General features: G+C 51.1%; 11 protein-coding genes across 12 annotated transcripts in view; 5 read left to right on the forward strand and 6 right to left on the reverse strand.

Moving 5' to 3' along the window:
- The window catches only part of CNBC4130 (hypothetical protein), a gene marked incomplete at both ends in the record, with an annotated part of 2,256 nt that extends 1,461 nt beyond the window's left edge, over positions 1-795 (reverse strand). The window contains 4 exons of one of the 2 annotated variants that reach the window (XM_771830.1): positions 23-112; positions 160-320; positions 367-448; positions 574-795. In XM_771830.1, the coding sequence (XP_776923.1) occupies positions 23-112; positions 160-320; positions 367-448; positions 574-795 (555 nt within the window). The remainder of the gene's footprint in view (positions 1-22; positions 113-159; positions 321-366; positions 449-573) is intronic. The other variant, XM_771829.1, reaches the window with a different exon arrangement.
- Positions 796-1,695: 900 nt separating this feature from the next.
- CNBC4140 (hypothetical protein) lies at positions 1,696-2,664 on the forward strand (the record flags this gene model as incomplete). Its single annotated transcript, XM_771831.1, has 4 exons — positions 1,696-1,746; positions 1,796-1,927; positions 1,979-2,559; positions 2,619-2,664. 4 exons carry the CDS (start codon positions 1,696-1,698, stop codon positions 2,662-2,664), a joined length of 810 nt encoding a protein of 269 aa, XP_776924.1.
- Positions 2,665-2,723: 59 nt separating this feature from the next.
- On the reverse strand, positions 2,724-3,807 carry CNBC4150 (hypothetical protein; the record flags this gene model as incomplete). Its single annotated transcript, XM_771832.1, has 5 exons — positions 2,724-2,794; positions 2,851-2,994; positions 3,048-3,342; positions 3,391-3,602; positions 3,651-3,807. 5 exons carry the CDS (start codon positions 3,805-3,807, stop codon positions 2,724-2,726), a joined length of 879 nt encoding a protein of 292 aa, XP_776925.1.
- Positions 3,808-4,212: 405 nt separating this feature from the next.
- CNBC4160 (hypothetical protein) lies at positions 4,213-6,593 on the forward strand (the record flags this gene model as incomplete). The annotated part of the gene is made up of 7 exons (XM_771833.1): positions 4,213-4,243; positions 4,295-4,494; positions 4,556-4,777; positions 4,828-5,018; positions 5,088-6,064; positions 6,131-6,399; positions 6,459-6,593. The coding sequence occupies 7 exons, from the start codon at positions 4,213-4,215 to the stop codon at positions 6,591-6,593; spliced, it is 2,025 nt and encodes a 674-aa protein (XP_776926.1).
- A 1,074-nt stretch (positions 6,594-7,667) lies between these two features.
- Positions 7,668-10,826, forward strand: CNBC4170 (hypothetical protein; the record flags this gene model as incomplete). The annotated part of the gene is made up of 4 exons (XM_771834.1): positions 7,668-7,832; positions 7,872-8,483; positions 8,538-9,428; positions 9,489-10,826. 4 exons carry the CDS (start codon positions 7,668-7,670, stop codon positions 10,824-10,826), a joined length of 3,006 nt encoding a protein of 1,001 aa, XP_776927.1.
- A 595-nt stretch (positions 10,827-11,421) lies between these two features.
- CNBC4180 (hypothetical protein) lies at positions 11,422-12,874 on the reverse strand (the record flags this gene model as incomplete). The annotated part of the gene is made up of 2 exons (XM_771835.1): positions 11,422-12,555; positions 12,620-12,874. 2 exons carry the CDS (start codon positions 12,872-12,874, stop codon positions 11,422-11,424), a joined length of 1,389 nt encoding a protein of 462 aa, XP_776928.1.
- A 347-nt stretch (positions 12,875-13,221) lies between these two features.
- On the reverse strand, positions 13,222-14,692 carry CNBC4190 (hypothetical protein; the record flags this gene model as incomplete). Its single annotated transcript, XM_771836.1, has 9 exons — positions 13,222-13,223; positions 13,277-13,313; positions 13,372-13,641; positions 13,692-13,916; positions 13,968-14,166; positions 14,221-14,323; positions 14,373-14,502; positions 14,554-14,581; positions 14,688-14,692. Coding segments are annotated over 9 exons (999 nt in total).
- A 593-nt stretch (positions 14,693-15,285) lies between these two features.
- Positions 15,286-16,005, forward strand: CNBC4200 (ribosome biogenesis protein RLP24; the record flags this gene model as incomplete). The annotated part of the gene is made up of 3 exons (XM_771837.1): positions 15,286-15,480; positions 15,537-15,673; positions 15,735-16,005. The coding sequence occupies 3 exons, from the start codon at positions 15,286-15,288 to the stop codon at positions 16,003-16,005; spliced, it is 603 nt and encodes a 200-aa protein (XP_776930.1).
- A 184-nt stretch (positions 16,006-16,189) lies between these two features.
- Positions 16,190-17,378, reverse strand: CNBC4210 (hypothetical protein; the record flags this gene model as incomplete). The annotated part of the gene is made up of 8 exons (XM_771838.1): positions 16,190-16,293; positions 16,358-16,427; positions 16,489-16,551; positions 16,610-16,639; positions 16,708-17,003; positions 17,068-17,118; positions 17,175-17,241; positions 17,316-17,378. 8 exons carry the CDS (start codon positions 17,376-17,378, stop codon positions 16,190-16,192), a joined length of 744 nt encoding a protein of 247 aa, XP_776931.1.
- Positions 17,379-17,870: 492 nt separating this feature from the next.
- CNBC4220 (hypothetical protein) lies at positions 17,871-18,491 on the forward strand (the record flags this gene model as incomplete). Its single annotated transcript, XM_771839.1, has 4 exons — positions 17,871-18,009; positions 18,080-18,204; positions 18,292-18,387; positions 18,453-18,491. 4 exons carry the CDS (start codon positions 17,871-17,873, stop codon positions 18,489-18,491), a joined length of 399 nt encoding a protein of 132 aa, XP_776932.1.
- Positions 18,492-18,645: 154 nt separating this feature from the next.
- CNBC4230 (hypothetical protein) lies at positions 18,646-20,123 on the reverse strand (the record flags this gene model as incomplete). Its single annotated transcript, XM_771840.1, has 3 exons — positions 18,646-19,099; positions 19,157-19,671; positions 19,719-20,123. 3 exons carry the CDS (start codon positions 20,121-20,123, stop codon positions 18,646-18,648), a joined length of 1,374 nt encoding a protein of 457 aa, XP_776933.1.
- Between the last annotated feature and the right edge of the window lie 292 nt (positions 20,124-20,415).

Raw genomic sequence — 20,415 nt, forward strand, 5'->3', positions numbered from 1 at the left:
TAAGACAGGTAACATCATTTACATAGTCAATATAGATGTGCTCGGCAGTACCAGCCTCTGCATAAGCCTTGTCGGTGGTGACCCAGAATTCGTGGCCAGCAGAAATGGGGACCTAAAGAAAAGTTAGAAATCAGAATGATTGCAGATGGAGCAACTGACATCGGTGTCATCCTTCATCAAGCCAGTCCTAATCTCTGGACCTTTGGTGTCGAGAGCGATGGCAATGGGTCGGCCAGAAGGGCTCTTGGCAGCAGCAGCACGAGCATTGTCAATGACAGATTGATGGTACTCATAGGAGCCATGAGAAAAGTTCATTCGAACTGGGAACTGTCAGCTACTGAATGCATGCAAAACAGACATACTTACCGATGTTCATGCCCGCATCAGCGAGCTGCACGAGAGTCTCGACGTTGTTGGTTTTGGGGCCAATGGTAGCAATGATGGAAGTCTGTGGGTCAAATGTTATCTCCGCTCTCGTCGTCGTCTTCCTCACTATACACTACGTCGCCTTCTTCATTCTTACACTACGACAACTTGTACAAAACGTATATGAAATGGAAAGACGATACATACCTTGCGGAGGAACTTCTGGTCGGCGGACATCTCATTGAAATTGGTGCTGAGACCAGAGAGCCAAGCGAGCTGGGAAGAGGGGGTACCGGCCATGGTGCTAAAGGCGTTGGGTTTACCAGAAACGACGGAAGTATTTGTTTGAAACAGGGGCACAAAGGCAGAAGGATGGGGAGGAGGGGGAACAGTGGTGTTCGTTTGGGGAGAGAAATGTCCAAGAACCATTTGTATGGATGTATAGATGTGGATGGAAGAAAAAGAAACAAAGTTGTTAGCGAAACCATTAAAACGGAACCATAATATTTTGCTGTGGGGCTGGAGTAAAGGAGGGAACTATTATATGACGTGCGTAGCTGAAAAGAGGTGTTACGTACCAAGTTGGTTATCTTTTGGAGTGAAGTACTGGGGAAGGTATGAAAGGAGAAGTACCCGCAGAGCAAGAGGAGGATATAGGTAGACGGATATAAGAAAAAGAGACGAGTAGTAGGAAATGAAGATGGAACGTTTCCCGTTTCCTGCTGCCATCAGATTTCTTTTACTCGTTACTGATCAGTCATTTCCCATTATCCTCCCATAATTTCACCAACTCCCCATCAATCGTCTACGAATCACAAAGCGGCATACATAATAGGCCGGACCCCGAGTTGTTCCTCTTGGCCTTCCCTGTGCCCGTGCCTTCCTGTTCCTACCTTACCCTGCCTGTCCCTGCACCTTCCCAACCACTGCCGCAATCTCAGCCGCGTGGCTCCCATCCCTTAATGAACCTCCTTATTAATGATAATAATACTTTATATAAGAACAAGATCTTCGCTACATTGCAGAATGCCACGTCACAGTTCTTTTTTGATCCCCTCCTCTTCTTCTTCATCGTCGCAACAACGACCAGAAGAGGCAGCAGCAGCAGGAGCAACGCCGGACGAGTATTTTGTCCAACAAGCAAAGCTCTACAGACATCTCGAAAAGAGGCTCAACAAGTTCAATAAAAAGGCTGCAAACGAAAGGCGCGGGCTCAATAGAAACAGGAGACACTCAAAGTCCATAAAGCCCACGTTCTCGAACCCCTCAAACGCCCAAACCAGCCCACCCATCTCATCATCTACACCTTCCGATACATTCACTAGCAACATGATCTCGTCAAGCATTCGGGTCTCAGGAAGATCGCTCGCACAAGTGATTGTGAGTGTGAAGTGGCAACTTATCTATATCAAGATTAACCCCCAAATAGCGCCCTGCTGTCGCTTCTGCTTCATTCTCGACCACCGCTACTGCCGGAGCGCGTGTTCAAAAGAAACAAAGCAAGAAGAAGGTAGCTAATCCGGACGCTTTGTCCGCTTCTGAAGCGGCTCGAGTTCTCCGTGTACGTTTACCTAACCGTGAAGCGGCGTTCTCATGGCTAATCCGTTGACAGGCTTTGGAAGTTGCCCATCCAACATCTACTTATTCTTTGACGCTCCATACCAAGTCACATAAATCAGCTCTCCCCATCCGTGGCTCTTTCACCCTTCCTCTGGATCCACGTAGAACATCAGAAACAATTCTTGTTTTCGCCGAACCATCATCTCCTTCTGCTACCCTTGCGAAAGAGGCAGGCGCAGCGTATGTCGGAGGTGATGAACTATTCGAACCCGTGTTGAGCGGTAAAATTCACCCTACGAGATGTCTTGCAACTCCGGGGATGATGCCTGCTGTAACTAGGACTCTTGCCAGATTCTTGGGTCCGAAAGGTCTCATGCCGGTCGCCAAGCGAGGTGGTGTAGCTGAAGGCGAAGAATTGGCAGAGAGAATCAGAGATGCGGCCGGCAAGATGGAGTACAGGGCAGACAAGCAGGGGACTGTCAAGGTTAATGTTGCGCGAGTAGACTTTGGGATTCCTTCGGTGGAAAACAACATCAAATCGTTTATACAGACTGTGAGAGACAACCAGGCTACTGCGAACCAAACAGACGATCCGCTTGCTGCCGCCGGAAAGAGCAAGAAGAAGAAGGGTACGTATTCTAAATTTTCTTCCATTTTTCAGAGACCAACCGTTACTAATTCGGACATGACAGGCTCATCCATCACCTCTGTGATCTTGGAATCAACAAATGGACCTAGTATAGAACTAAACGATGTGCTTTAGGTCATGCATCTGAATTTCTATTGAGTGATATATATTATGACTTGATCAAAAGACAAGCAGCGCTGCCAAGAGCCCGTCGGATATCTTGATAGTCCACGTCGTGGGCTGTCAGTTCGTTAGTTCGGGTTACTGCACACAGTTAAAGGAAAAAAAAGGCGCACTGTCTTCAACTTCTCCCCAACGCTCAATTTGACTGCTGACTTCAACATGGCTGGCCTGAGCCGCTTCATGTGCCGTTAAACGACCGCGACAAAGGGCGAGGGCGATCACGAATGATTTAGTAGCGTACACTGCCCGCTCAAAGGCTATCAGGGTGGTTTAGCCTGTTGTATCTAGCGATTCAAATGGAGACGCTTACCTGCAAGCTCCCATCCGTCCATTGTCTCCACCACTCTTTTCAATTTCTCCATATTGTCATCGGACTGCTTAACGGCGTCAAAACCTTGTGCCAATTGAAGTTCTACACCAAAGTCTTCTTTTAACCATTCATACAGAGGGTCCCAGTGCTTCTTTTGTAAACGGACGAGAGGAGGAGGCGCATCGTCAGGGTAGAGAATGGTGTCAGTCTCGAGATATTGCAAGAGGGCCTCGATGACGGCAGGGCGAGTGGGTCCCTCCGAGAGACCATCTATTGCTCGGGATGCCAAGGAAGTCTGGAAGATACTGAGCACGACTCTTCATAAAGAACTGCGAGCACATACCACAGGCAGAGCATGTTGCTTCAGAACCTCATCCTGATTCTCCCATTCATTAGCTATCAACGCTGCAAGTAGCCCCCTCTCCTTTGGAATTTCGAGTTTGGCCCCGAAAGGAGTTTTCAGTGCGCGATGATCAAGGGTGATGAGGTAACCATCTGAAGGAGTAGCCGAGATGTTGACTGTCTTCCAGAAACGACGGAGAGTCTGTTCTGCACCTATAGGCCAGTCAGATAGTTCATTTCAAAGTTACATATCATACGCACGGTTGGTTTGGGTGACAGGCGGTCCATCTTTAACTACTGCCCATCTGGCAAAGCTGGTCGAAAATGTTCTGGCACAAACGGCGGCTGGCCTATAAATACGAGGCACAGGCATGAGTGCCGCCAAAACCGGACGGGCAGAGATTCGGAGCGATGCCATGGCTATGGGGAAACAGGTCACGATAATAGTGACAAGGAGATATTTGAGGGTAACCAGAAATTCCACAATAATGTCCTGTTTTACTCGTATTTCGTGCAGACGTCGCGGTGGTGCAGTTCACTTGAGCCGGTGGAGGTGCGGCATTATAATTACTGATTGGTCAGAGTAATTGTCACTTGTTTTTTACTACAATTAGCATTAGAATCTCTCAAAAAGATGATTAGCGGTAGCAATTCAAATTACATATTTTGATTACAGACTAATTACTAATTCGATCGGATGTCGGAGCCTCGCTCTCGCTATCAGTAACGACTGAACAACGAAACAGCCAAATCAAGTTACGTAGGGCCGACTGCCATTATTGTCACACTCGATTTGGCCCACCCCCTCAGGAAACATACCATAATGCTCGATCACATATCGATATCACACCAAAGCAAGTCTCCGCCATATTCGCCTTTGGAAGCTTGCTGATTCTTTACCATAGGCGGCCTCGTCCTTTGGTCTCGCGCTTTTACTCCCGCCTTTGAAACCCTTGCCAACACACCCAATTCACCTATTAATGCGCTTGTCAAGTCCACATTCATTGAGGGCAAGGCGATGACGAATGGAGAAGAGCAAGGTTTAGAGAAGGACGGCTACAGTGTCAGATGGAGTGTAGACAATGGCTTGGGTCTTGTATTTGTCGTGCGTATCCATCCACATTACTCGCCCTTTTCCCCGCTACAGAGCTAATAAACAATGGAAGGTGGTTTTCCCTGCACTTCTTCCTCTGACATACGTTCCGGCTCTTTTGGAGCGTACCAAGGCATTATTTCTTGCCCTCTTCCAGCCCTATGTCACTTCCTTAATTGAATCTCTTTCCTCTGGAGGTGCTTCCGCAGGATCAGCTTTGAAACAGCTCAAGGAAAAGATTGTGGAAGAGAGATGGGATGAAGTGTGGGATAGGTGCTTTAGAAGCTGTGAAGGGGTACGTTGAACGCCACGCAATAAGAAGGGAGACCACTGACAGTCAGCCAGGAGAAGAAGTCACGAAGTACATTGGTAAAACAGAGAGTCTCAGATAGAACCAATCCTGCCATTTCTAGTGCCGATACTTCAGACGTTGATGTCGGATCACAATCAGCGCTTAGTGCAGAAGAGATTGCGAAGAATGTACAATCTTTGAAAGCGAAGATGAAGGGCGGGAAGAGGCGTGGTGTGCGTGATGGGTAAGTCTATATTTTTGTGGATCGCGGGCCGTGGGTTTTTATTTATTTATTAAACTGATGAATGAGTAGACTGAGCCCTTCCCCCTCCCCGTCACCGTCTCGCAAACCCCCTTCAAACGCGACTTCCAAACTTATGCGTCGCTGGGGCGACACTCCAGTGACCGCTGAGGATATGGCTGCTCTCGATTACTCCACCCCTGCTCCCGATTCGTCAGCAAATGATACGGCTCACGTAGACAAAGAGTCCCTCATTTCCTCGGAGGCGCTAGGGACAAGGAATGATACGGGAGCGTATCAAGTGGCAGACTGGGATTTCCGACGGGCACCTGCAAGTTCTCACGAGAGTCTTCCCTCTGAGGAAGAGATCATTGCACGCGGTACATCCCGTCTTTCCCTGAACCGGCCGACAGATGATGGGTCGAATCAAAGTTCTTGGACTAGCATGTTCTCAAGACTTACAGGAAGCAAGATCCTGACTCGGAATGACCTGGAGCCGGTGTTGATCGAAATGGAGAAGCATTTGATGTCCAAGAATGTGGCCAAGGATATTGCTGAAAAGTTGTGCAACAGCGTAGGCGCTGCACTGGTTGGGAAAAAGCTTGGTGGCTTGAATAGCGTCAAGTCGGAAGTTCAATCTGTTCTTTCGACCTCGCTTACCCGTGTACTCACGCCAAAGACGTCTACTGATATTCTGTTGGAAATTCAACGCAAGCGATCCTCTCACCTCGCAACCCTCAGCACTACATCCTCCCCGCTCGACTCTGGTCCCGATCCTTACACCTTGACATTTGTTGGTGTCAATGGTGTAGGTAAATCTACGAATCTGTCCAAAGTCTGCTTCTGGCTCCTTCAAAACGGGCTGAGGGTGCTAATCGCCGCCTGTGATACCTTTCGAAGTGGTGCGGTGGAACAGCTTCGAGTCCATGTGAGGAATTTGGGTGCTCTGGGGGAAGAAATGGGTCAAGGCCAGGGGAAGAGGATTGAACTGTTCGAAAGAGGGTATGGGAAGGATGCCGCCGGCATTGCCAAGGACGCTATTGCCTACGGTAAGGGTTCAATTTCAACCTAAGCAGAACACTCTTTTTTTTTTCAGGACTGACATTAGTGAACAGCTAAAGAGCACGCATTCGATGTCGTCCTCATCGACACTGCTGGTAGAATGCAGGATAACGAACCACTCATGCGCGCATTGGCCAAACTTGTTACGGTGAACAACCCGGATAAAATTGTTTTTGTAGGCGAGGCATTGGTTGGGAACGAGGCCGTGGATCAATTGACAAAGTTTGACCGAGCGTTGAGGGATTTCTCTGGGGCCGGTGTTGGTGGGGTGGCGAGGAAAAGAGGGATTGATGGAATCATCTTGACAAAGTTTGATACTATCGTGGGTCACATTCATGTGTCTGGTTACGGCGATCAACTGATGTTCGGTTGTTGTCGCAGGACGACAAGGTCGGGGCGGCATTGTCAATGACGTACATCACTGGGCAACCCATCTTGTTTGTGGGTTGTGGCCAGACATACACCGATCTGAGGCAATTGAGAGTCAACCATATTGTTCAGGCGCTGTTGTCATAAATCTATCGCAGGGGTATCACAAGTAATGATCATATGGAGATAGTGTACAGTGTAATGTATTTCAACAGGTATATGCGTCGTAATCTTCTGAATCGATATCACTCTTCAACTGGAGCAACAGCTCTTTGGCTTTGCAAACTTCTTCAAGCTCTGCACTGGCCATCCTCTCCACTTCGGCCCAGGCACTCTTCATCCGTTCTCTTTCCAGCTTTACGATCCTTGAGTCCAGTTCACTGCGTTGCTTCTTGGTAAGCTCAAGCTGTCTCTTTGATTCGACAAAGGATTTGCGAAGATGTGAGGATGAGGGTAGTGTGGACCTGGGTAGCTGGTGATGATGGGTGTGTCTTTTATGTTCTGTAGCTGCAACAAAAGACTCATAGTTTCTGCCTCGAGTTTCCGAACGGCGGCCATCATGTCCTTTCCTCCCATTAATGATGTGCTCCGCTCCAGCTTCATCATCATCTTCAACAAAAGTAAGCTCCAAATCTTTCAGCAGCTCATCACTATCGTTTGGATCCTGAGATAGTAGCGTCTTTTTGGGAATCTCTGGAAGCTTGGGAGTCCCCGCTAGCGAACAGGAAGCAAAAATCGGGGTAGCGGGTGCACATATTCCGTTACTGAGGCGAGCGTGGGAGGGAATGCGGGTCGGAGTAGTGGTGTCTCGGATGGACCGAGCGTGGTCAATGTTCGCTACAAGAAACGTAGTTTAGATATGCATTTGCTATAGGCAATGCATACTTACAACACCTGCTCGTTCGAGGACCTGTTACTAGCTTAGAGCTGATAAGAGAGACATGTTTGGCCTTTGACTTGTCCAGGGGACAACCAGGCTTGAATGGACTGTGGGAGGGCTGTGTGTGAGCTGGGCGGGGAAGACGGGAGAGGTGTGAGGGCATTGTGGCCAGGCGTAGTTGTCCGAGTGTCGATGTTTGATGTTGCGGGTGAGTCAACCAAGTCAGGCGCGTGGCTGAAGAAGGGTGGAGGCAGCGGGGCTCGCCGCTCCGCAGGGTGGGATAAGTCCGAGGTGGGAGAATTGTATCTCTGGTTGTCGTTGTATTCATTTCCCCGGACACGATGGGACTGGCAACGCCCCCCCCGCACCTCGTCGCCCTCCTCGCGAACACCCGCACCCCCGCCAATTACGCCACAGACGCCCTCGAGGAGTGGATAGCCCACAGGCGGGCAAAGGGCGACTCCCTCTTCAACATCTCACTCGCCCTCGCACATCTCGAAGACATCGTACGTACGCCTTCCCGTGGGCCACGCTCACACCCCCAGACACCCCCGCACACCGCACACCTCTTCGATAGGGCGCGCTACCTCACAAACGTCCCACAGCCTCAGGACCTCACGCCTCCCGTCGGCCCCTTCCCGCTCGCCCGCTCAGCTTCTCTCGCCACCATCCTCAACCATCTCTTGGCCACTCCTCCGCCCTCCATCCAGCATTCTCGGGAAGTCATCCTTGAATATGTCCTTGCGCGCGAATCGAAACTCAAGGAGAAAAAGCCTGGCAGAGCGGGAAAGGGCACAATGGGAAGGGAAGGGTTTGAGGATATCGCAAAGCGTATGAGTGAGCTAGAGGATTCCCTTCGGGAAAATTCTGCTTCTAGCCCACCTACATCGCCATCTCGAGACGTGTATCCCTCGCCTCGTCGGTCAACACGAGCATCACAAGGCCAGTTACTCAATGAGAACCAACAAATAGGTCTGACTCTCATTCTCTCTCTGAGAATGTCTTTGTCATACTTTGCTTTGCAAGAATTGGCCAATCAGCTGATGCTGGTAACATTGGGAGATGCAGAAAGGATGCTGATTCAACATATTAGACGGAGAGTTCCCGGAGAAGGCAGGTGGGGTGTTGGTAAAGAGCTCGAGTACGTGGAAGGGCTGGTGAGTGGATCTGGCATGAAGTCGTCAAACACGATATGCTGACCCACTGAATAGACCCTCTCCCGTCGACCGGCACTTCGTCCGGCATTCCGCTCCGCCAAAGCAAGAACACTTCTTCCTCCCAAACCTCTCTATCCCATACAGCTCCCGGCCCCTTCGAAATCGCAGTGTATCAAACAGATTCAGGCACTCGCTAAAGAAATTGAGGCTGGAGGACCTGCGGCTGGTCAAGAGTTTTTGCATACCCATGAACCTTCAGGTATCTCTGCGCCAGTATTCAACACACCCAACTCGGAAAAGTATTTTCTCGGTAGAAGATCTGCCAACACCAGCCCAACCGTCAAAGCGATATTTGCTCGTGAAGGCAGCCCGCAGACACCCCTTTCAAACCTTCCGCCAGCACTCGGCACACCAGCAGGTTCTCCTGCTCAAGTCTCTCAGCCGGATCCCAACATCCTTGCAAATTTCACCATGGAGCTCATATCGGAATTCATCACCCGTGAGAAGCGGGAACAGATGCTCAAGTCTAAATGGGCCAAAACAGGACGTGCTCAGGTCAGTAAGGATCTAGGAGAAATTGAGGCAGCACTATGTCTTGTCTCTAAAAACAATGCGTCCTCTATCGCACCGCTACTACTCCCGACATTTCTCTTGTTGCGTCGCACCTTTGCTCTGCCACCTTCCCCTCTTCCTCAGGCGATCACCGAACCGTACATTGACATCTTGCCTGCTCCACCCGATCCCGATGATGTACCTTTTAGAGAACCTACTGTCAGTTCAACTACAGCTGCGCTGTATGTAAACCCCAGATTGAATGATGATAAAGCATACGATGCCTTGGAAGAGTTGGCAGAGTTTGAAAAAGAAAAGGTCGACGCAGCCGGTGGGACTAGACAGCAGATGATAGATTGGGCATTTTCACAGATTGAAGCTGTTCAGAAGAGAGTGAGTTACCCGTGTTCAATTGTGTAAAAGTCATGGCTGCCTGTTAATCATGAACATTAGTTCCCTGATGGGTCCTATAAACAAGTTTTCAACCGCATGAAAGACAATCTTTTGCAGCAAAGACGTCCCGAAGAACATTATCAGTCTATTTCATTTGCAAAGTCCCCATCAATTCATCGTCGAGTCAAGTCCAACGCCTTTCCTAGCGGGCTTTCCGACTCGGAGGCTGGCAGTCCTGTGGCAGTTGATCCCCTGAAGGCTCAGCATACAAGAAGCTTGAGTATGCCTGATAGAAAGGCACCTTACGACTCGGATTCCGATTCTGAGGAGGACGTATCCCTTGTTCAGCGCTCTACTCCGGCCGATCAACCTCCTCTGACACCAGCTACATCGGTACCGTCATCCAAGCCCTTGCCTGATGTCGAGAGGTCCTTTCCTCAATTACCGCCCTTGATCGTTACCCCGATGAATATTGGAGACCGAAGATCTTCGGCAGCGTCGGCTAGTGCAGCGCCTAGTTCTGGCGGTGGTGGTGGTGGTGGTTGGTGGGATGTTGTATCTGCAGTCGCCAAGGAAGACAGTAGCAGCAATACAGCGCCGTGGGATACTACTCCTGAGAAACGTTCTAATGAACCGACGAGCCACGTGAGCCAGCTCTCGACAGATAGTCGCAGGGACGGCTTGGCCCTCAATATCAATGATCCAGCGAGAAACATTGCGGCCCCTTTGCCGCCCGGAGCGGAACCAGCCCAAGCGCTTGATTTCACAAGGCCAATGATGAGTCTCGACTTGAATTCTCCGGTTTCGCAGGCGAAGCCACCATTTTCAGCGCCCGTCTCTCCCCAAAGAGAAGCCCAGTATCTTCCTGGTCAAACTGTACGCCTTGTTGAAACTACTGGGTTAGGTTTTGCACCGTCGTCGCCTCCTTACGGGTATACCCAGCGACAAGATGAAGACGGAATATTACCTCCACCGCCCCCATTGAGGTTTGATCAGTCTCGTGGTGGTCACACATTGGGGAGCAGTACTACACCGTCTGCCCATTCTTCTTCTCTTACCGCCGAACCTACGCCCACATCTACAGCTTTGAACCATTCCGCATTATCATCCGGCCCTTCGTACCCCGCTCCGTCAAACGCATCTCCTACAGTCGCGCAGGGCCCGGCACCGCATCCTGCGGGACCCCTTGTTTCATCTTCTACTACTACCAAGTCAAAACTGGGCTCATTCGGCCGTTCCATGTCACTTGTGCGTCGAAAAAGTAAAAAAGAAAAAGAAAAAGAAAAGGACGGGGAGAAGGAGGGGAAAGATAAGAACAAGAAGGAGAGAGTTTTGAATGATCCTGGCAAGTGGAATAGAGATCTGGTGGCTAACATTATGGGGCCTCCCGCGCGATAGCAATCGCCAAGCCGGATGCGGCCATTGTTTATCGAGTCCTTGACCATAATCTGTTCGGTTTCTTTTCACCAATCAAATCTCATCTGTACCAATCATATTGAACTGTGTCTTTGCATATCTTGGCAAGGCACAGCCCCCATCTCGTTGTAATGGATAACTTTTTTGTTTTGCTTGCATTTCTACTAGTGAATCTCCCCCTTTCTTGCTACACTTACATACAAGATATACTCGTCCTTGTTTTTCTGCCAAGCCAAAGCGCACGTGTGATAACCAATCAATCCGGTAGCATTTGTGTCCTGTAATAAGATATAGCAGGCAAGAATATGAAAGCACTATTTGGAAGTCTTCTGGGAGACGCAAAAAAAGAAAAACAAAAAACCATTGTCCGTTTTACGAAACACTCAAACTGGTACTGAGTCACCGGAGAGGCAAACTCATAGAAAACACGACTGGAAAAAAAGACCATTTTCCGTCCTATATAAAACATTCAACTCTTAACGAGTCATCAGAAAGAGGCAAACTCAAAAGAGTTAAAAAATGAAAGAAAAAAAAAACAACTCGGAAAGCTAAAGACTAGATACACTTGTTGAACCCCTTACACCCATTTGCCAACGTCTCTCTTTTTGTTCTTGCTGGCACTACCCAACCCCATACTCTCCGCAGCGTTGTGGTACCTATCAGCGTCTTCCTCCTCTTCTTCTTTTTCTTCTTCTTGTTCGTGATAAAGAGCATACGGGTCTTGAGAGTACATGCCACTCTTGGTTTGCGCCTTTTTCTCGATATATGGGTCCTCGGAATAGCTACTCTTTGCTCCATGGTACAGGCCGCTGTCTAACACTGCAGCTTGAGAGTCGGCAAACGTGTCTTCTTCATCTGGTGAACCGAGAGCGACACCCCATTCGCCTGAAGGCGCGTTGGCACGCGACGAGTCAGCAGCGGTGGGATAGAGCCCTTCAGACTCGGTATTGAATGGATTAGATGTTTCGTCTGTAGAGATTCGACTGAGGGGATCAGTCGCAGCCAGCGCTTCGCGCTCTTGTTGAGCCTTGATGGCAAGCGGAGACGGTTTGGATGGTTTGTGGCGGAACATGCGGTTCATGGACGCGTTGGCTGCTGCGCTCTCAGCCACGGCCATGCGAGCGGTCGCGCGAGAGTTTTTCGAGTTTTTCGAGCTTTTCTTGCTGGGCGAAGAAGAAGGAGAAGGAGAAGACGGAGTAGATGATTTTTTCTCATCCGAGGAAGAACGGCGGGGAGGGGGAATATTGCCGCTGGGTTTACGACCACCACCAGTGCTGCTACTGTTGCTGCTGCTGCGGCTGCTAGTGGGCGAGGTTGGCGAGGTGGCAGGTGGAGTGGTATTCTGGGTGAGAGGGATAGTAGACTCTGAAGAGTAGTCGCGGGATAATGGAGGAGCAGATCCTTGGGCATAAGCAGGCGGACTGTAATAGCCTTGCTGGGGGGATGGGGAGGCCTGTTGTCCGTACTGAACCTGCTCAATGCCCGGCTGGGTCTGCCACGCGGCATAGCCTTGTTGGGAGGGCGCGTAGCCGTATCCGTTAGTTTGCGGAGGCGGGTAGTACGGCTGTGCGGTTGAAAGAGGTGGTAGGATGGGGTTAAATGCCTTTTCACCGGTAGGCGACTTTTGGCTTTGACCGGGGTGCGTTGTTGGCTTGTCCTTTTCAGCAGCATGACGTTTATTTTTCCTTCTCTGGGCAGCCTCCCATCTCTCCTGTTAACCGCCCAGTCAGCTTTGCGTGGGCGTTGATTTGGTGAGACGAAAGCTCAAGACTTACGCGTTTGACGCGTTTGCTCCTCTTGGACCACCACCACCAGAATCCGAATACAGCGATCGCTACTGCCATACCACCTACAAGGGCGGGAATAGCGATGGCAACAGGAAATGAGGAGCCGCTAGATGAGTTGGCGGGGGTGGTGGAAGAAGTGTCCGTGTCATTTGCGACGACGGAGACTGTCACGTATGACTGGCGTTTGTGGAGGGGTAATGTGTGTCGGTTGGGAGCAGGGGTGGGGCGCGGAGGGTGTGCCATTGTTGCAGAGAGGAGGGTGTGGGATGTGGCTGGCTGGGGATGAAGTAGGGGCGGCGAGGAAAAGGTTATGAAGAAAGGACGCGCATTCAGCGGGAATAAAGGAGGATAATAATGTAGACGAAGAATGGACGCGAAATGACGGGGAACGCGGCGGAAAAGGACAACCAAAGAGGCGAGAAACGCCAAGTCTTCTTTGTGGCTCACGTTGTTCTCACAAGATCTATAGCATATCGCTGCATCAAAATAAATATGTATATATCCAAACCCTAATGGCAACCCAACAACATCCATCAATTTAATAAAAATGAATATGACAGGATGTATCTATTCACCGATAAGCCGTATTTTTCTGCGACATTCAAGTCAGCAAAACGCGCAGTCTCCGTCATCGTCGACACTTACACATAACAATACGGGGCTCAGTGATAGAGGTAGAGATCTACAACGTCCGCTAGTTTAGTACCAACACAGCAGCTTGGACGAGCTTTCCCACTTACACTCTTGTGGGGCAACACTGATGCACCATTGACATAGAGCTCGTCCTTTATCGTCACATCGTCACCCAACACTGTAATGTTCTCCACTCTTGTCCATCGCCCCACCGTGCTGTTCCACCCGACAATGGAGTTGGCAATCCAGGAGTGGTCTCGCACGGTAGCGTTGGACATGATCACACATCGCTGGAGACGGACACCAGGCCCAATCTTCGCGTCGGGACCAATAACGACATTGGGGCCGATGACGGCTGTGGGGTCGATTTCCGCAGACTATCGAACAATGTTAGAGCCTCCTCGGTACTTTGTAAAGCGCGACTCACAGGGTCAACCATCACATTACCACCATACACCCACTTGTTTTGAGAGGGATCAGTCAACAAGGGAGAATGTTGAGAAGTGAGGTGGGAAAGGTAAAGGCAGGTACCGGCAAGGAAGTCTTTTGGTTGACCGACATCCATCCAGAACCCTTGAAGATCAAAGGAGTGCAGTTGTTGGTCGGCGGCGATGGCGGGGAAGATTTCTTTTTCGATAGAAGTGGGACGGAGCTGGAAAAGGCGTGAGCTTGGATGTTACCCTTTGCCATGGGACAGACTCACCTCAATCCTGTCCAAAACGCTGGGGTTGAATATGTAGATACCAGCGTTGATCCTGTTACCAACGAATTCAACGGGCTTCTCGACGAATCGATCAATCACAGTGGAGTTGGGCTTCGTGACCACGACACCGTAGGCAGAAGGCTCGGCGACCTTGGTGACCATGATGGAACCTTCGCACTTGTGGGCAATGTGGAAGTCTCTGCGCAAATAGTCAGACGAGTGGCGGGAGATGGAGGTACTGCACAAGCCTTACCGGAAAGCCTCAAAGGGATAGACACAGGTGACATCAGAGTTCAAAACAAAGAACGGAGAGTCGTCCTTGCCCAAGATTTCGCGAGCAAGAGCAAGGGGACCCGCTTTGGTACACATCAGTCTGCGCGTCACTGTTTATCGTTATTCACGCACCAGTGCCGAGAGGTTCGGTTTCGACGCTGAAGTGGATGTTGATGCCAAACTCCTCCTCAGTCTTTTTGAGTACAGAGACCATGACCTCTGGTCGGTAGTTGACAGCGAGGACGATGTCCTTGACACCCGCCTGTAACAAGAGTCAGGCAGTGCGACTGGGCATATGAGCTGGGCCACGCACCTTGACAAGAGCCTCGATTTGGTGCAAGCTGTGGGAAGACTGTCAGTGGCCGCATCGCGCGATGAAACGTGCCGCTTCTAGAACATCTGCACGCGCCGTGACACGTGTCACGAGAAGCAGGCTAGGCGACTCACATCATGGCCTGGACGCAGGGGATGAGCATGTGGGCGCGCACGGACGAGAGGGGGACTCACCTTGTTGCAGAACTCGACGAGAGGCTTGGGCCACGAGAGCTGTGGCGGGGTGAGCGGTGAAGGGCAGCAGCGGCGGAGAACTCACGGTCAAGGGCCTAAGCCGGGTACCGAAACCACCGACGAGGATCAGAGCGTGTGGGGCGGAGCGGGTTAGCCTTCTGGAGCGGGCAGTGGGGGCGCACTTATCTTCATTGTATGGGCGAGTGGGGCAAGGCTGTGAGGAAGGAAGGAGGATGGAAGGAAGAAAAAGAGAGGCTAGCCCCGAACAAGGATCAAGACTTTGAAGCGCGATGGATCGCTCAGGGATCTGGCCAGGGCGCAGCAGCAGGGCGCGCACTGGTGGGATGAACCGAAACCCAACCCAGAATTAGCTCCGTCCAGCAGGTACCGCACACAAAGGCACCATCCCACGTGTATTATCCGTGGCCTCATTTTACCATCTTTCTCCCGGCGTCAGATTTACGCTTCCTCGAGCAGCAGCCATGGAAAATATCCATCCGCAACCCAACCCCGACCAGCCGATCTCCAACCCCCCGCGATGCGTATCGAAAAGTGCTACTTCTGCTCCGCCAACGTCTATCCAGGCCACGGCACCATGTTCGTCAGAAACGACGCAAAGTGCTTCAGGTTCTGCTCGTCAAAGTGCCACAAAAACTTCAAGATGAAGAGGAACCCTAGAAAGGTCAGATGGACCAAGGCGTTCAGGAGGGCAAACGGCAAGGAGATGGTCGTCGTCAGTAGATTCCGCCTGTGCTGCTGTCGCCCGTTTACTGACCAGTTCTCTTCCAGGACACAACGTTCGAGTTCGAGAAGAGGAGAAACGTTCCCGTGCGATACGACCGAGAGCTTGTTGCTACCACTCTCAAGGCTATGGAGCGGGTGGCCGAGATTAGACAAAAGCGAGAAAAGGCGTTCTGGAAGAACCGGTGGGTCTTTTTTTTGGTGCACGCATTTTTTCTTTACCTTGACACTGACCCACTGTCGTAGTATGTCTGGTAACACTGCCAAAAACATGCGTGACAGTGCCCTTGAAATCGAGCGTCACATTGAGCTTGTCCAGCCTCGATCGGCAACGGCTGTATCCACATCCAAGGCCTCTGAGGCTCTCGAACAGAGAGAAAAGGTCAGAGAGAAGATCAAGGTCAGAGCAGCGGGCAGAAAGGCAATGGCGTTGCAGCAGATGGGACAGGGCAAAAAGCAAAAAGAGAGCCGATTGATACCTGCAGAAGGCAGTGGAATGGGCATGTCTTTAGACTAGAGGAGACGATGGGCTTGTTGTACGATACCCCACCACGGCATGTATGATTTCTTTGCATCACCATTTGCGATGGGGTCAATGCAGAGGTAGATTTATATCCCACCATCTATTTGATGCTCACAAGGCCAGAAAATATGCTATTCATGCTACAGATCTATCCAACAACACATAACCATACTTGCATCTACGCCCGACTAAACTTGGCTTCACGACTTTCCATAATCTTCTTGTACGCCTCCACCTTTTCGTCCTTGGTGGCATTGTAAGCTATCTTGGCTTGGTTGAAAGCTGCGGCAGCGAAAGCATATCAGCAGGTTTTGTTTTATAGACGATTTCACATTTTTCGACTCACGATTCTCAGGTGCCTTTTGGAATTGCTTGTACAGCATGTCGCGCATTTGGTTCTGTCGTAAACCAGGGTGCTATAACGACCTATCAGCTCATATTCTTCATCCCCCCCTCCTCCCCACTTCAAAGATATACCTCTTGCTTGAGAATAGGCATTTCACGGTCCAGATAGGCTTCAAAGGCGGCCTTGAACCTCCTCTACACCGTGTATCAGTTTAGTCAATCGATATGCCAGACACTGAGAAAACAGACGCACTTCTGGATGAGGATCAACCATAATCTCAGCCTAAACTCTTTTCCATCAGTTTCGTCTCTTTCATAAAACCATTCACCCGGGTGTAAAACCGGCTTTACCTTGGATCCGACGGTAGCCTTGTCCGTCTTTTGGTTTACAAGCTCCAGAGCTTCAAGCATCTCGTCAATTCCCTTGGCACTCAATTCCTTGACTTCCTCGGGCTCCCCATCAGGTCCCTTTGCCTTTCTCAAATTGAGAGGGTCGCTGACAGAGTAGCCGGCGACACCTGTCCCTGTCGCAACCAGCTTGTCTGCAGGCTTTTTCTTGGCACCTGCCTTGGGGGCGGCTTTGCTCTTGGATTGAAGGGAAGCTTCTTCAGCGGCGAGGAGAGCTTCGCGTTCGGCCTTTTTTCGAGCTATGGGTTTTGGTCTTGAGCGCACGAATTTGCAAGGGGACTGGAAGGAAGGGAGAGAACTTGCCAGCTTCAGCAGCTTTAGCAGCAGCGGCATCGGTCTTGGAAGCACCTTTGGCTATTTTCACCACCACATCAGCGCACGGCTTTGAATCTTTGGGAAAAGTAACGTACAGCCAGACTTCCACTCGTCAGCTTCCTTGGCCTCTTTAGACTTTTCAGCAGCAGACTTTTTCTTTTCCTGTTGTTTTGTGCAAAAAAGGCGTTCAGTTTTTTTCACCCTTTACAAGAAAGATACGATTCAACGACACCCACCTCGTTCTCCGCCTTCTTGGCCCTTCCGGATTCCTTTTTCGCGTTTCCTCCCTTGGGGGCCATGGTTTTGCGCTTGGTCTAGGTGGGTGTGTTGAATTTTTCCAAGTTTGTCTAAAAAGGTGTAATGTTTTCGTTCACAAGTTGTTGAGAGTGGGAATGAGATACGAGCGGATGGATCGAAGGATGGAGAAATGGCTTGGGACGAAGGGTGTGGAGGCGGTTTTCGGCCGATTACGAATTACAACTTTGCTTAATCGGTAATTGATTAGAATTATAAGATCATGTTTAAAGAATCTAATCAAAGTAATTCAATCCATTAGTGGAAGCAATTTTTGTGTTTGTCTTGCCTGGGGGTGGGACAAACCTCCACCAAAGCTGGTGTTTTTTTTTTTGGCACGCACAAAAGTCTTTCGTTGCATTCGTTGCATTCGCTGCATTCTTTCACCAAGCGCCCACGCCGTCTCACTTCCCCCGGCCCCCTCGCAGAAAACCTCCCTCCAATCACTCACCCATCTATCCCCCGCCTCCGCCGATCGACCCTATACGCAATTCTCGATGGCTCCTACAAGAGTATCCGCCCACAGGATAGGTTCATTACTCTTCTGCCCCGCATGCGGCACGCTTTTAGATCTGCCCAAGGATGATCAGAATGAGATTGCATGTAGTCAGTGCGGAAGGCTGGAGCCTGCTTCTTGTAAGTAAGAGTCACATGTATTCCAAATTGACTTGATGGATGTAACATTGTCTTTTTATATATTTATTAGCCTATGAAAACTTGCCGACCAAGACGTATTCTTCGCCCAATGCTTTCCCAAGCAGTCTGAGATCAAAGAGGGCGTTGGTGCAGAATAAACTTGATGCTGGAGAGGCTGCCAAGGGAAGAGATCCTGTTGTGAGTCGATCTAGTTATTTTTATTCTGGTGTGGTGCGGGTCTTTGCTGATTCAGAGCGGTTGGTGTGTTCATTGCGCGCGTAGGCTCAAGAAAAATGTCAAAAGTGTGGTCATATCGGGCTTAGTTACAAGGAGATGCAGCTTCGGTCTGCAGATGAAGGAAGTACAATCTTTTACAAGGTGCGTGTGCTAGGGGGGGAAAGAAGAAAGGGGTCAAATGTTGACTTGGTCTGGCTTTTTCATAGTGTCTCAACTGTGGAGATCAAACGTCCACCAATAACTAGTTTTTCCAAAAATCCCATTGCGGGTTTGCGGGTGGCCAGACTTGCTCCAGATTCTTTAGAAATGACTTGTCCATGATTGTAGTTTTCCATGTTATAATCCATGCATTTATGATACCCTCCATTCTCGCCGCCAATAAAGTATACTTTAAAAAGTCTAGAGGTCCTCCCCTGCCCACTGCCACCTTTTGGCCAAATCCCACATGGCTTCAAATCTCGGCGTCAACCACTCTTTCGCCTTGCTATCCGTCTCGACATGCCTCGCTCTAAACATTTTAAACACGCGCTCGGGCAGCTCGCCTTCCCAAATGAGTTCACACTTGTTATCTGCCAAGTCTTGTTCGCCCTCCTTGCTGTTCGTGCGGCCGTCCATGTCTTCGTCCGAACCTGGCGCGTCCTCGCCGCCGTCACCGTCAGCCATGGGCCGCGCTTGTTCGGTCCAGTCGATACGTGAGAGCATGAGACGCTTGAAATGTTTGATGGACTTTTCGACTCCCTCTACCATGACGAGGGCAAAGGAGGGATGGAAGATGCAGATACCGGAAAGGAGATCGGCTTTGGCGGTTTCGCGGACTTTGAATTTGTGTCGGCCGTTGGTCAGATACTTGATCCTAATAACAAGTTTATAATGAGCTGGATGAATCAAATGATGGGTGGGGCTGACGTACTTGAAGACGGCACCGCGGATACCATTCCTCTCTCTGGCGACCATTTGACTATACTCCTTTTCCTTTCTCTCTTCCGCAGTCAGCTTTCGCTCTTGATTATCCTTTTCATGTTTGTACGCCCTCATCGCGACTTCCTTCCTGACCTTGGCCTCCACCTTTGTCGGATCTTGGACGGCGTCCGAGGTCAGCACCTTCATCAGGTTAGCGAGCCTGACCTTGGGCGGGTCGGGCGGCAGCAAACCCATCTTTTGACGGTCGCGCTTGTCTTCAAGCTCAGCCTGGCGTCGCTGTCGCCGCATCTTCTTTTGCTCTTTTTTGGTGAGCATAAGACCGCGCTCGGGTTGTCTGCGGTCCATGGGGGCGGGGATAGGGATAGGATGAAGAATGAGGTGGGTGATGAGAGAGTCGGACGAGGTGGACAGGTTGTTGTAGGCAGACTCGAGGTCGTCTTCGTACGTGACGCCCTTGGGAAGAATGGCTTCGTCCCACCATTCGACGGCCGGCGGAGGTTGTCGCTGCGGAAACGGGTCAGCCCGGCTCTTTGCGAGCGGAAAAGACACACCTTGAGACTCCTTTCGAGGGTATCGAATTCGCTGTCGAGACCAGCCTTCCGGCTGGCCTCTGCGATCCTCTGCCGCAGAGCCTCCATCTTTTGTTCGTTCCTCAGCTGCTCGCCCTGCTCGACATATTTACCCGCCCTGCTGAACTGGAGCTTTTTGGACTTGCGCGTGGGCGCTCTCTCCTCGTCTGGCGCAGGCGAGTTGGCGGCCGACGCGGACGCATACGGGTTGAGCACCGGCGCCGCGGTGACGGCAGGCGAGGCCCGGGACGGCGCCTGGGATGCGGCCGCGCTGGCGTTGGCCCTCACGGACGTGAACTTGGGCGCCATCGTCTTGTAGCGGTCGCGCATGGCCCGCTTTTCGTTCCTGTCTGCCTGGGCGGCGGGCTGCTGAGCATCGCCGCCCATGAGCAGGGGGTGGAGCGCGATGGAGGTGACGCCCGGCTGGGGGGCGGCCGGCGCAGGGGCAGGGGCAGGGGCGCCGGAGAGGTAGGGATTTGCGGCCCGGGCATTGAGGGCTTCTATACGGGCCTTGGCGGCTGCGAGCTTGTGTGCGACGTCGGCGTGGACGGGGGGCTGGGGGGGGAGGGCGGCGGGGCCGGGGGGGGGCTGGAGGGCGGCCTTTTTCGCAGCGAGCTGGGCGCGGATGGCGGCGATGTCGAGCGGGGCGGCGGGCGGCGGGCGCTTGGCGGGGGGGGGG

The sequence above is a fragment of the Cryptococcus neoformans genome, chromosome 3 (assembly GCF_000149385.1).
Source record: "Cryptococcus neoformans var. neoformans B-3501A chromosome 3, whole genome shotgun sequence".
NCBI lineage: Eukaryota > Fungi > Basidiomycota > Tremellomycetes > Tremellales > Cryptococcaceae > Cryptococcus > Cryptococcus deneoformans.